Source organism: Aspergillus melleus, assembly GCF_016097325.1.
Source record: "Aspergillus melleus strain CBS 546.65 chromosome Unknown contig7, whole genome shotgun sequence".
In the NCBI taxonomy this organism is placed as follows: Eukaryota; Fungi; Ascomycota; class Eurotiomycetes; order Eurotiales; family Aspergillaceae; genus Aspergillus; species Aspergillus melleus.
The window spans coordinates 330,430-345,539 of NW_025763376.1; the positions used below are offsets into that span (position 1 = coordinate 330,430).

The 15,110-nt window shown below is 52.6% G+C and overlaps 1 protein-coding gene across 1 annotated transcript; it reads right to left on the reverse strand.

The window, feature by feature from the left end:
- Positions 1 to 414: 414 nt before the first annotated feature.
- Positions 415 to 14,715, reverse strand: sidC (nonribosomal siderophore peptide synthase SidC; the record flags this gene model as incomplete). Its single annotated transcript, XM_046092826.1, has 3 exons — positions 415 to 4,169; positions 4,254 to 14,130; positions 14,185 to 14,715. The coding sequence occupies 3 exons, from the start codon at positions 14,713 to 14,715 to the stop codon at positions 415 to 417; spliced, it is 14,163 nt and encodes a 4,720-aa protein (XP_045948804.1).
- Between the last annotated feature and the right edge of the window lie 395 nt (positions 14,716 to 15,110).

The window sequence follows — 15,110 nt, forward strand, 5'->3', positions numbered from 1 at the left end:
GCGAAAATGGAAGGTATAGGCCGATAGAGTTCGGGGTGGGATTCGGGACATCGATTCACGTTTAATGCAAGGCGGGAGGAGACATATTATGGCGGCGGGGATGGAGGAGAAGAGAGTGACGAAGGACGGCGGCAGCGAAGCAGCTTCTGCCAAGACCAGCCTTCCTTGCGGCGATGACGATTTCCGCCGTTAACTCCGGTTCGCTACGCCCGAGATTCTTTGGTTGGAACATAGCAGCAATGTCTATTCTTCTAATGTTTCTAACAATAACGGATAAATGATTTAATTACATGACAATAATAATCCCGAAACCGAGGTACATGTCCTGCACATACTGCATCATATCTTTTCGGTTCAGTATTTTTTTTTTTTCTTTTTTGTGTTCAAGTCCCAAATATATCTCCAACTCGTCACTCACTGCAGCGAAGAGACGATCGCCTCAATTTCACCTGCAACACCATTCACCAGCTGGTGAACCTCTTCTTCCGCAAGAAGTCCCCCCTCGACACGAACTCCAAAGCCGATCGTATCGGTCTTCGGGTCCGGTCCAATATCAATGTAGACATTCTCACTGGGGAGAAGAGAAGTATCCAATTCCGACACCGAGGTAGCTTTTAAGCCCGGTAGAGGTTCAGCGGGAATAAAGTCGGTGGGAACACCGATTCGAAGCGGCAGGAAGAGATCGCCGTCGTTGTTTAGCTCCTTGTCAGGCGTGGCATCGTTGGCGGAGGGCACTCCGTTCTGCATCCAGAGTAGATTGACCCAGGCGTTGAAGAGTGGAGTTGCGGTTTGTTCAGCACCGGCCCACCGAAGGACATCCATGAGAGAACTCTGCTCGAATGAGACACGCTCCGCGAGGGAGGCTTGAAGGGCCTGCGCCTTATCTACGAGACTAGAATCAGAAACTGCGTCCGAGACGGTGAATGGGTTGACATTGAGACAAGGTCCGGTGAGTTTCTCGATGTCGGTGAATGACGCCGATCGACCGGTTTGATACAGACCCATGGTCGGGCTAGTGACTCCGGTCATGCGCGCAAGGCAGCGAGCGACGGCAAGCAAGACCACAGTCTGCAGACTGAGCCCTGCAGAACGGCACAAAGTCTCAAGCTGGGATACATTCTTGACCTTCTCCCAGGCCCCAACGAATACTTGATCGGGAAGCTGGCTTCCGGTCCGTTCCGCAGTATTCTTGATGAGGGTGCGCTCGCCAGAACCGATGGCGGAAGTCCAGTAGGTCTTTTCGTCAAGGTCGCGAAGGGAGCGAACAGAGAAATCGACAAAGGACGCGAAGTCGGGGTTAGTGTCTAGTGATTGGCCGCGGTAGAGGCCTTCAAGCTCAGACACGAACATGGGCATTGTCCACGCGTCATATGCAGCGTGATTAACAAGGACAAGGATTCCGTCCCGGTCGCTGGCCTTCAAGAGGCGAAGACGAACAGGGGGAACAAACAGGGAGGATGGGTTCAATGCTTCTTTCTTTGCCTGAGCCTGAGCTGCCTCGGTGATAGTGGCATCGGAATTGATCACCTTGAAGGTTTCGTTGTCTCGCACTGCCTCCTTCATAATGACCTGAACAGCCTCCGAAGACGAGATGGCTGCGAAACAGGTTCGGAGGACAGGATGTCTTTGACGAAGTTGATACCAAGCGTCCTCTAGCCTTGCCGCGTCGATACGTTCCGAGCTGAAGTAGGGCCATGCGGGCTCAAACAGCTTTCTTCCAGACTTCAACCAGCTGACCAGGTGGTAAAATTGACCTCCGAGACAAGGTAGAATTGTCTCAATAGAATCCTTGTTAAGTCCAAGCTTCTCGACAACTGTCTTCTCCGTACGCTCATAATCCGCGAAAAGTGAGCCCTGGGGCTTCACGGCCTGCTCCTCCATGGGTCGCACACGTTGACTGATACCACGCAGGGTATTTCCTTGAAGAATGTCAGCAACGCCAGTCCTGATTCCCTTCGATCGGCAGATGGACGCAATGCGAATGGCCGACAGTGAATCCAAGCCAATGCTGAAGATGCTGGTGCTTGGTTTGATATTGTCCACTGAAAGCCCAGCAACCTCTGCAAGTACAGACTGGATAGTACTTTCGTGGGCAGGAGCTTCCGAATCGTCAATTGAGTTCTCCTGTGCACCAGGCGCAGATAGTCTAAGTGGCAGTTCGCCCAGTCGTTCAGGCATGACGGTTGCACATCTCGTGGGATGCTCAATAATGTCCCGGAAGACGGAACCAAACTCGGTCAAGAAATCGTCAAGGTTCTGTTGCGACAGGTGTTGCCCGTTGCATGATGCCCTAGCGACAATGCCATCTTTTCCATGATCAACCTCCACATTCAATTTGTACTCAGCCTGCGCGGCGTATTCCTCGCTTTCGTAGGGCTTCCAAATCTCCTGGGTCTCCAATATACCCCCGGCAAAGTCGGCACTCTTCTGGAAAACGAAGAGCGTGTCGAATAGAGAAGTAGAGGTCAGCTCATTAGCCTTTCTCAATGAGTTCTGGACGACTCGTAGTGGCGCATGCTGGTAAACTTGAGCATCTGCCGTGAGCTGCTGCAAGCGCGAAGCCATGGCCTTGTTGCTCAGGAATCTGGGCTCGAAGGTGACTCTCTGGGCGACCGTGTTAAACAACGGACCAAGCGTTCGCTCAGCTCCTGGAGTTGGCAAAGAACGCCCTGCAAGTACTTGGCCAAACGCGACATCGCGCTTTCCGAGAACGCGGGCCAAAACCTTGGCATATGCGAGGAGCGCAATGCTCTGAACGGTGACTTGCATAGCCTTGCACGATTCGATGATTGTAGGTAGATTAAGGTCGACGCGGTGTTCCGAGAGGAACATGCGCCCCGAAGCCTGATCGGCAGGCAGCTGAGGAACTTCAACAGCTTCGTAGCCCGAGAGCTTCTCGGTCCAGAACTTGCATGAATCCTCTTGTCCGTTCAGAATATGTTCGACTGTTTCCGAGAACTGTGGCCTCTCGAGCTGAGCTTCGCCGCTGTACGCAATGGCGAGGTCCTCGAAGAAGAAAGGCAACGAGGCACCGTCATAGAGAGCGTGGTGCATGACAACGACCAAGAGTCTACCCTCCGGCTGAGTGACTAGAACTGTTCGGATAGGTGGAACCTCAAACGACGATTCCTCGCTGAATGAAAAGAGAGCCTCGACTTCAGCAAGAGCATCGGCGTCAGAAGGAAGGCTGATCTCGGTCCATTCGAAAGGAGGCTGCGTGTGGACAGCCCCAATCCATGAGTGTCCAAGCTCTGCAACGAGATGGAAAGAAGTGCGCAGGATATCATTGGCCTGGATGACATTAAGGACGGCGTTCTTCAATTGAGCGGTGTCCACAGAGTCGGCGAGTCTGACCGGGTGAGGATGAACATAGACTTGGCCGTCAGAGCCAAGGGTTTGAGTGATCATTCCGGATTGCAAAGGAGTGCATTCAAACACAGTCGAGATCGAGTCACCCTCACCAAGCAGGCGAACGTGTTTCTGGTAGGTATCGGCTGGGATAGCAGCTCTCTTGGTGCCGTTCACTCCGTTTGTCTGGGTTGGTTCTTCACTTGAGCTCTGCTCGATGTGTTGAGCCAATGCGCCCACACAAGAGAAGCGCATGACATCGGAAGAGGCAACATGGAATCCAGCTTCCCTAAGCTTTTGAGAGAATTGGATAGCAGTAACGGAATCAACGCCGAGACTAATGAAGGAAGCTCCCTTAGAAACATCCGCCAAAGACAGACCGCAGAAGTCCTTGGTCATTTCGCGAACTGTAGATTCAGTAGTAGACCAAGTCGTCTCGTCCCACTGAGTGGCCTGGGAACGAGTGCCAGTTCCCTCAGTTTGAGGAAGATTGAAGTTGTCCAACGAGAGAATTTCGCCGGAAACAACACTGGATAAAACGGCATCCATCTTTTCAAGGAACTCCTCGCCATTGTAAGCAGCGCTGAAAATGGATGAGAATGCACAGTTCAGGTTGATACTGTCGGTGGCGCTATTGGCCTCGACCTCGACAGCAAGAGGGTACTCCGCAGGCATCTGGCTGTCCAATTCGCGCCAGATGTTGTGCTCAGAGGGCGTCGTCGCTCGGATGTAAGAGAAGAGACAATCAAACAGAGGCGTTTCAGATTTAAGCCAGCGCTGCATGTGTCTCAGGGAGGTGTGCTGGAACTCGAGCGATCGAACTGTGGATTTCTGGACGGACTCAATCACTTCAGCAACAGTGCTAAGATCATTGGTATTCAATCGTCCAGGAATGGTCGTAATACAGGGCAGAATAACGGAATCAGCCCCAGGAACAGCGACTGCTCGGCCAGAAAGAACAAGTCCGTAGGTCACATCGGAAACCCCAACGGCATCGGCCAGCAGAAGAGCGAAAATGGCTTGTACCAGGGATGGAACAGTTGTCTGGAGGCTCGCTGACCGACGTTCCAGATCAGAAAGCTTGTTGCCGAGAGTCCTGGTAACGAATTTAGGATGCTCCAGGAAGTTGAAATCAGAGCGGAACAAGGTAGGTCGACAGTCTCCCAGATATTCTGTCCAGTGCTTCTTGGCCTTTTCGGTATCCTGAGTGTAGACATGCTCGATGAATGCGGCCGGCGAACCTCTCTGCGGGACCGGGCTCTTGACATATTGTGTCGCAACGTCTTCCAGCAGCATGGAGAAGGATTCACCATCGTAAAGAGCGTGGTGAATGGAGATGAAGAGTGCCAATGGCTGGTTGGTAGTTGAAGATTTAGCCAAATGGAATCGCACCGGGGGAACTGTGGAGATGTTGGAAATAATGTCACGGGACACTTGTGTTTGCCGGGTTTTGAGTTGCGCGATAGATTTGTCTAAGCTCCCGTAGGCTTCTTCGTCCCATCGGATCCCATGAGAATCAGCAGAGAAAACGACCTGGACAACCTCCTTCTCTAGAGGAGAGAACGCAGTCCTCATGATCTCGTTGTCCTGGGCGACAGTTTGCCATGCGGCCTTCAACTGCGCCGCGTCGACATGGTCTTCGAGCCGAAGAACGATATGGTTGATGTAGAGTTGATCGCCTTCATTGTTAATCGAACGTGCCACCAGACCCTCCTGAAGTGGCAAGCAAGGCCTGACAGATGCTACCGTCGACAGGTCAACCTCGGAGGGAGCATTCTGGCGGTATGACGATTCCATATCTGCGAGGTGTTGACGCAGCTTAGACACAGTAGCCTCGGAGCTGGATGAAGAGGTAGTCCTGGGTAGACGAGCGAGTTGCTCGATAACCGGGTTGCTCATGACTAGGGCCACGGTGGCGGCGTATCCGATCTTTCGAAGCTTGATAGAGAGACCGATAGCGCTAAGACTGTCCAGACCAACCTCGAAGATGTTTGTCAGGGGTCCAATGGCGGAGGGGTCGGTGGAAATAACGGTGCATATTTCCTTAACCACGGCCTCTTCGTCGACAGTCAGCGGTCGACTGTTGGCGGCGCCGTCTATGCTTCCTGCGTTGTTTCCTTGAAGCACAGCAGCGAGAGGAAGGCTGAAGAACAGGGCATGGAGTTCCTTCAGATTCGCCTTTCCAGACATTGGCGCCAGCGGGATGTAGGTAATGGGCAAGATCAGTTCTGGAACCATGTATCCCGGCAGCTTCTTTTTGCAGATGTCTTGTAGTTCCTTGCCAAGAGTTGCGAAATCGGATTGGACGAACGCAACCTCGCCGCCCTTTGTACGCTGACGAGCGTCCGATCGTGCAATGAACGAAATAAGCTGCACTCTGCTAAGGCCTGGGTGCTTGGCAACACTTGTGACAACGTCAATTCCAACGGTTGAGGATGCTCGAAGCACTTCAGACACTTCTCCAAGCTCCAATCTCTGCCCACGAATCTTCGTCTGGTCATCGCCACGACCCAAGTACTCCACGGAGTCATCAAACATCAAACGCCCTATGTCACCGGTCCTGTACATCTTTTCGCCATTGGGACCTGTAGTGAAACCTGTGGCATCCGGCCTGTTGTGATATCCCCTACCAACGAGATCTCCACTGAAGCAAAGTTCACCGGTTTGGCCCTTGAGCGCGTAGGTTGTAGTGCCGGGAACGAAAACATGGCAGACACAGGCAGTCAAGGGGGGTCCGATGTTACGCAGGTTTGTGTCACGACCAACGTGGGCAAATGTGCAGCCAATTGTCACCTCGGTTGGGCCGTAGGCATTGGCCAGGCAGATATGAGAAGTAGCCCATGCATCCAACACCTTTTGAGATATTTTTTCACCGCCAACACTCATGTAGACCAACTTAGGACAGTGCTCAGGAAGAATGTTTGCCTGGTCAACCAAAGAAGGCACGAAACTCGCGTGAGTAATTTCCCATTTTCCGAGAGTAACCTGCAGATCATCGAGGATCATTGTTCGGGGAGCTGTCACAGTTGCCATTCCCTGGCGCCAGGGGAAGAACATCTCGACAAGATGAGGGTCGAAGGCCCTGCTAGCTTGGGCAAGATGTCTGCCGGTGCCACCCAGTGTCAGAGTTCTGGGTGCAGCCTTGATAATGAAGTCGGTGAAGGACTCAATGAATGATGAAAGATTGGCCCTAGTGATCATGACACCTTTAGGCTTGCCTGTAGACCCGGAAGTGAACAGAAGATAAGACAGATCATCCGGATGAGATTGGTAGTCGCGATCTTCAGCGGGCATGGGTGCCACCAGCTTTTGATATCCCGGATCGTCGGTACAGTAGATCTGGCACGTCTGAGGAATACGGGAGAAGGACGCCAAGAATGTTGATTCCGTGAAAACAATAGGACAATCACCATCCTCGATCAAGAAGGCCTTGCGATCAGCCGGAAGACCTTCGTCAATTGGCAGATAAGTATTTCCGGATTTGAAGATGCCAATAATGACTGGGTACGAGGGAATGTTGCGTCCACAACAGACTGCGATCATCCTGTTCTTATGACCGAAGGAGGCAATGAAAGCGGCCACACGGTTGGCTTCAGCATTTAGGGTGCCATATGTCATGATTTCCTTCTCGATGCCGGTAGGAGCAATTTTGGTTGCCACTTCAACGGCGGTCCACTCCGGATGTTCTTTGGCATTGAGTTCCAACCAATACGTCGGAGCAGTGTATATGGAGTTTGCGACCATGTCGGTGACTGCCCGGTTCGAGACTGCGCGCAGGTCTGCGGGGATATGATTGCCTAGATTGGACACCTGCTCATCGGGGAATTCCAGCATCGCGCTAACCATAGCATCGATTTGACGGACGAAAAGTGACAATTGATGCTTGTTCATCAAAGCAATGTCCGAGGATGCCTCCAAGATGAGCGAGCCATCAGCACGTTGAAACACGTTCATGGCCATCGGGTGCTCGACATGCAAGCCAATCTGATCCTCAAGATCTTGCCAGATTTGTGGCAGCGAGCTAGTGTGTTCCTCGCCGGCCACGTGGAAGTTGAAAACAGCCGGGTACAAAGGCTCTCCACGAGGTCGGTTAAGCATTTTGCGAACATCATGAGCATGCACGTGGCGGTATTTCCATGACTGAACAGAAAATCGATGCTGTTCAGCCAAAAGCTGCCGCACAGTTCCTTCGGGATGGAATGGAATCGGCACAACAGATATCAACGGTCCAACATTATCTTCAAGATCTGCATGCAGAACACGATCGGAGAGTGTCTCGGCAAAGACAGTAGCTGGAATGCTGAGATATCCAACAGACACAAAGCCCCATGCTGCTCTGATGATGGATGCAATGGATGACACTCCTAGTTGAGCTGCGGCAGCCTGAAGTTTGGAGACGGGCTCGGACAGGACACATTCTTCGGCGATGAATCGGTGTTCCTGGACCTCGCCTGGCTGCAATCTAATTCCAGTGAGATCGGGCCAGACCGGCACTTCCAGCCCAGAGAACTTCTCTAGTTCGGAAGCCCAGAAGCTGCGTGTATCCTTGCTTCTTTGCTCCGTGGGGAGAATGACGGAAAGAGCATCACTGAGCTGGTGCCTCGAAGGAGGCTTATAGGCATAGGCAGAACGCACGTCATCCATGATTAGACCAAGGGAAGGACCATCATGAATGGAATGGTGGATTGTGAGGAACATGGTTCTTTCATCGCCCTTGTCGAGGACAGTCACGGCCCATGGAGGGCCTTGGAAGTAGCTGCTCTGGTGCTTTTGCATAATCTGTTCAATACGGCTGTCCCGCAGCTCGACCCAGTTTTGTTCGTTGCATTCGAGATGTTGCCAGTCAACATCGGGGAGCTTGTACATCACCTGCAACATAGAAAAGTCAGGGCTTTCCTTCTTGACACCAGTTTCAACCTCAGCCAGCGGGATAAAGCCAGTTCTCAACGCCTCGGTCTTTTGGCACACGGAGAACCAAGCCTGCTTCAGTCTATTGATATCCACGGAGCGGTCGAGGGAGAAGAAGTGGTTGCTCCAATACATGTTGTAAGTTCCCATAGTCTCACTGAGCAAACTCTCCTGAATCGTAGTTGCTCGGACAGTGAAAAAGTCATCCTTCACCTTAGCAGATACTGCATCGTGCCAAACATTGTTGAAGGCATTCAGATCGAATGTGTTTTCGGTGGCCTTAGAGGAATCTGCAGTGGAGGCTAGCTTGATAAGGTCTTGGACGGTGACGCAGTTTAGAACTTCCACAACTGAAAGCTGATAGCCGGCTTCCTTCAATCTGGAAGCGAGACGAATGGCACGAATAGAATCGATACCTAAACTACCCAGTCGACCAGCCTTCGTGATGATAGATGGTGATATATCAGCGAGCAATGCGATCATGTTGACAATGTTTGCTGCTGCCGCAGCATCGGCTGGATCTTCAGATGGCTGATCGACAGCACCGATTTCGGGATTCAGGTTGCCCTCCCAATTGTCAATGTCAACTTCGGCATAGGCTGCCTGGAGAGCCCGACGATCGGTCTTGGCGGATGGAGTTCTGGGAATGTTCTTCACAACCAGATAAACGGAGGGGATCATATGGTCGGGCAGGGTAGCTTGTGCTTGATCGCTAGCAGCGCGAGCAGCTTCAAGAGCTTTGTCATTGAGGATAAGAAGCTGTCCGTCATCTTCAGGGCCTGCGGCGTTCGGCGCAGCGAGGAAAGAAACAACCACCTTCGAAGGCCTATCGGGACGGCTGAGAATGAGTGTCTCAACATTCTCGACAAGAGGGTGGCAGTCGCCGAGTGAGAAGCTAATCTCACTCAACTCAACTCGAATACCACCAAGTTTGACCAAGTCATCAACCCGGTTAATGTACTCAAGCGATCCATCTGCGAGCATGCGAACCAAGTCACCAGTGTAGTACAGAGTTTGTCCAGCTTCCTCATTCCACACGTACTTGGCTTTGGTGACATCCTCTTGGTTGAGATAACCAGGGGAAAGCTGCGGACCACCCAAGGCTAATTCTCCAACGGCGTTCTTCATCACCATGCGCTGATTCTTGGTCACAAAAACGGAAACGGTGTCCATAGGCCATCCGATGTTTGCACTCTTGATATTCTTGTGCTCATTTCCAAATTCTCTGACAGTTGAAACAATAGTGACTTCAGCGGGACCATACGTGTTGAAAGCGCGCATATCAGTACCCCAGTCATCGGCGACAGGCTGGGTCAACTTTTCACCAATCATAGTGATCACCTTGAGTGTCTCACAGCTCTTTCTTGGAATGCCTGCTGAGAACGCGGGAGTGAGATGGGCGTGTGTCGCCTTGGTGAGGTTCGCAAGCTTAGGGAAAGAACCAAGCATGATTTCTCTCGAGGCAGAGATCAGAACACCCCCCAGTCCCCAGGTATAAAAGAAATCTTGGATTGACACATCAAACGTGTACTGCGAGAACTGCATGCATCGCACGGTGCTACCGTCGGCATTTTGCGGGATGTCCTTGAACAAAGACTTCATACTGGACACCGCCGCAGAATGCTTGATCGGCACACCCTTCGGGGCTCCTGTTGTGCCACTGGTCCAGATCAAATACGCCATATTGTCCGGGTTGCTTCTGTGCTTGGTGTTGCTTCGTTTCACTTCGTTGGCTTCAGGAGCCACCTGACAGAATTGACTGACGTCGACTACCTCAACACCAGAGGGGATGGAGCCTTCAGGCTGTGCGCCGTCCTTCGACGAGACCAAGAGAACCTTGGCGCCAGTTCGTGCTATGAGATCATGGCGACGTTGTGCAGGGGAAAGGGTATCAATGGGGCACCAGGCTCCTCCTGCCTTTAAGATACCCAGAATAGCGACATACAGTGCAGGGCTTTTCTCGATGCAGATAGGCAAAGGGGTGTTGGTCAGGGTGCCGCCAACCTGGAGAAGATGTTCCGCGAGGTTGTCGGCAATGGTGTTAAGCTGTGCGTAGGACCACGTGAGGTTCAGGGGACTGTTTTCATCATCCAAATCACCCTTGAAGATTAATGCCAGGTCATCGGGGTGAGATTCCGCGTGATCCTCGAATCTAGTATGAATCAAAGCACCTTCTGACACTTCTTCAACAGCGCTTGCTCCGGGGTTGAACGAAGACTTGAGCTCAGGCTGGGTGTGCGAGGAGGCGTCCTGGAAGTTCCCCTCTGGGCTTCCAAGAATGTACGTTACAATATCAGCCATAGACTTCAGCATTGCCTCAGCCGTCTGCGAATCAAGATGGGAATCGTTGAAGCTGGCACGGAAGGTCAATGAAGAATCGGCACCAGGCCAAACCTCAATCATGACCGCGAAATCGTTTGCCATCGGTGGGTGATCGATGGAGCTCCAGATGCCACTGGAACTGGATCCAGCATTGAAATCCTGGTAGGCCAATAGTGTGTCGTAGGGGAGGCGGCCATCGGCCGTCACCAGGGATCCTAAGCGAGGCTGCAGGTGCGAAAGAGTTTGCGTGTTTAAGGATGTTAGGTGACGCGCGACCGACTTGTTTGTCCAAACTCCTCGAGAGTCCTTCTGCACTTGGTTGACGGCCAAGCGAATAGGAACAGTTGTGAAGGTAGGACCAATGCAAATTTCCGACTCCGGATCAAGTCGGCCAGATACAACACTGCCCATGACAACGTCCTGGTCAGGGGTGCCAGTATAAGCAAGTAGAACCGAGGCCCAAGCTGCTTGAAGCACAGCCAGTGGAGTCGAGCCGATGCTCTTGGATTGTTTCTTCAGGTTGTCATAACTTGTCGAGGCAACGATTTCCACGCGGTCAGTTGTCTTAGTCGAAGGGGCTCGGTAGGGAGTTACTGATGGAAATAGGACGGGCGAGTACTGATCAAGATGCTTTGACCAAAATTGAGATGTCGTGTCATGATCAGCACTGAAGTGGTGCTTGACAATGTGCTCAAGGGACGTTCGGTTGGCCACTGGCTTCCCGGCATAAACGGAAGAAACGTCCTCGAGAAGCAGCTGCAGCGATCCTCCATCAAAGATTCCGTGGAACATGCTCAGTATAATCAGATTTCGGTCTTCTGATTTAACCAAAGAGAGCTTCCAAGGAGGCGTGCTTAGACTGATGGCGTCCTCCGCATTTCGCAGCGCCTTGTTCAAAGTTTCGTCTTCACTTTCGGCAGCGGCATCATAAACACTCCAATCCGATTGGGGTGCCGCCTTACTAGTAAGGACACATTGCGCAAATGGGGCCATGTCATCGTCGAGCCAGCAGAAGACGGTTCGGAAAGAGTCATAATTAGCAACCGTGGTTTGCCAAGCGGCTTGGATGCGCTCAACATCAACATCTGCCTCGAGTGGGAGAACGGAATGGTAAATATAGGATCGAGTTGCGAACGACTTATCAGCGGAGCTGCGCAAAAAGCTTGCCAGCATACCAGATTGCGTTGCCGTGGTAGGCAAGACACTTTGAAATTCTGCTGATGTTAAACCAAGTCGCTGAGCACATGTCTGGATGTTCCGGTCCGAGAAAGATTGCAAGTTCTGATGAAGGGTTGCGGATTGAGTGCCGTTGGCCAAAGCATCCCCGCTTAATTGAGGGCGCGCAAGGATAGTCGACACCAATCCCTTTGCAGTCCCCGATTGCAGGACATCGGCAACAGCTAAGCCTTCGATGGAATGGTCTCTCAGCTTCTGCAGTAGTCGCATGGCACCAAGACTGTCAATTCCCAGAGAGTAAAGGTCAGCCCCGGGCTTGATGTTGGAGAAATCTTCCTGTGTGGCCTCTGCAATAAGCTGAACAACGAGATCCTGAACCGAGGTAACGTCTTTGTCACCGGATGCTTCCCAGTCATCCTGCATGCCGTTCGACAATCCGGACTTCGGAGAAGCGAAAATTTGAAGGCCGCTCTGTTCACCTTGCTGCAGCTTGGCAGTAATTGCCTTGCGATCAACCTTGCCAGAACTCGATCTCGGGAGCGAGTTGAAAAAGGTGTAGGCGGACGGGCACATATAAGAGGAAAGATGACGCTGTGCGGCCTCTTGCGCCTGACGCACAATGTCTTGCTTTGTCGCATCGCTTGCGCCGTCCACCACAAGGCAGGCCACAATCTGCTCACTACCTTGTACGTTGTTGTCTCGCTTAGAAACAACCGTGACAATTTCCGTAATCCCCGGGACTGTCGCGAGCACAGATTCAACCTCGCTGAGCTCGAGACGACGACCGCTTATTTTCACCTGATCAGAGGTGATACGGCCCAGGAATTCAATGACCCGCGAACCACTTTCATCCCACACAACACGAGCCATGTCACCGGTGCGATAAAGGTAACCAAACTCGGAGCTGTGGACGAAGGACTTTGCGGTCTCCTTGGGCCGGTTCAAGTAGCCCTTGCTCACCTGAGGCCCTCCTATCGCTAGCTCACCGGTGAGACCAGCCGGAACGGCCTTGGGTTCGTGGCTGTTAGGATCCAAAACGAACATAGCGCAAGTAGGCAACTCCTTTCCGATGATAGAGCCACGAATGGAGTAGCCAAAAGGAGCAAGGAAGGTACAGTTGATGGCTCCCTCGGTAGGCCCGTAAGCGTTGACCAGCATTCTGGAGGGTCCGTCGGGAGAAGTGGGCTTAGAGGCGAAATTCTCAATCACAGTCCGGTTGAGTTTCTCACCCATTGTCCAAAGAGACTCAAGCGTCGTTAGGCGAGATGGTCTGAGGAGCGCAGCTAAACTGGGCGTTGCCATCATGACGGTAGCTCTGGCCTCATTGATGGTGGTTTCCAGGTCAGTCAACGTCAGGCTCCGGTCTGCAGAGCAAAGGGTAGCACCGCAGCTCAAGGTCACAAAGATCTCCATGAGGGAGGGGTCGAATGTCGGGGACGCGAATTGGAACCACCTAAAGTCACCAACCGCGTTGCCAGGTAGGGGAATAGCCGTGGCGTGGGAATGGATAGAGCAGGCACCAGCTAAATGGCTGACCTGGACACCCTTGGGCTTACCAGTCGAGCCACTGGTGAAGAGAAGATAAGCAGTCTGATCATTCTGGATATCCAATTTGCGCAGCTGGTCTTCTGAAGCTGGAGGCACTTCCTGAACACCACGTAGCTGCTTCCACCCGGTCACCTCTGCCACATCAACCCAGGAGTATAGGTTTGCACCGTCCAACTTCCAGGGACAAGAGGAGGGCTCAGTGGTGTTGCCAAGAACGATCGGAGAGCCAATGTCTTCGAGAATTTCCAGTACCCTCTGAGCAGGTGCATCCTGGGGAATCGGGGAGAATGCGCAACCGGCCTTGAGGATACCAAGATAGGAGATATAGAGCTCAGGGGATGTTGTCATATAAACAGGGATAATACGTCCGTAGTCCGCGGAGTTGCTACCGGCCAGAAGAGCTCGAATGTGGATGGCCAGGTTTGAAGCGGCCTTGTCCATGGCCGCGTAGGTGAGAATGCTGTGTTCCGCATCGGACGTTGATGAGGGTAAAGAATGCACAAAATCAAGTGCGATCGCATCCGGCTTTCTACGGGCCCAGCCCTCAAAAGCGGCATGAAGAAGGGATCGTTGGGAGCTGCTGGACCCAGCGTCTCCAGTCTGCTCGGAATCTATTGATGGGGGTATCATAAGGGATGGGAAATTAATTATCGATAGCTCGGGTTGGGGCGTCTCGAGTGAGAGGAACGTGGAAGAACCCGCCAGGCAGGACGACAGTGCGTTCAGCACCTGCTGCACTGCTTGGTCGGGGATAAGTCGCATCGGGTATGCAAAACTGATTGCAAGGGTGTTGGTGTTCGAAGTTGGTTTGATGCGTAGTTTGAAATGCTATGAGGGTCAGCGCAAGCGCAATTGTTCAAGCGCGGGGCAGCAAGGACCAACATTTTCTTGGACATTAGAGAGTTGCTTCTCGCCATTCTCAGGTTCGGAACTCGCTCCCAAGTCCAGAGAGAATTGAACTTCATCCTTGTTGTACGATGCTTCGTCGACGTGGCGAATTGTGCAGGTACTCAAATCGCCCGGTCGCTGAGTGGCCTCGGACCAAAACACGGAGGCACAGATGACCTCGCGCACCGCATCTGAGGCAGATGCCGAGGCCGTATGACGCGCCAGAAGGAACGCGACATCCTCGAGGCCGGTGAAGTTCGAGATAAAGCGGGCATAGCCCTGGATGAGGTCGTCGGCGACAATCTGAAAGTCTGCGCTGCAGAGAATTTCCGCCCATGGACTGTTTGCCACCACATCACCCAGCGGTCTATCGACGGCATAGGGGTCGATAGTATCCAGCGCAGGGACTTTAGTCACAGGGAGAATATCTGCATGCTGGGCGCCGTTGGCTTGTGGCTGAGGATTCGGGTTCACCAAGGCCGCGGAGCTTCGGTGCCCCTCATTGCTCGGAATTGTGCCTGCCATCGGTTTAGTCATGAATTACTGCGGGGTCACGCACCTGCGAACGGAGACAGCGAAACTCGTGGTGCTCAACAGCAGAGTTCTACACCTGAACGTAGTCAAAAAGGAATGGACGTCACTGTCGACGGAGGAGAGAGAGGAATACAGAGGATTAAAGATCTTTCTGCAAGGGCGCGCCAACCCACGCCTTTTCCTTCAACGATGGTCCTGCCGAGACGATCCAGTCATCGTCGGTTGAGGTGGGGCCCGAGGGTCCCATAGCAGAGTCATTGGATGCAGAGTGTTACAGTGGAGAAGAACACCTGAGCTACCGCGGTAGTAAGAAACTGCTAGTGATTGTGATGTGCGGTTGGCAGGTTTTCCCAGTTGCTGGTGTAGCGCGCGGGTGCCGCGAATCA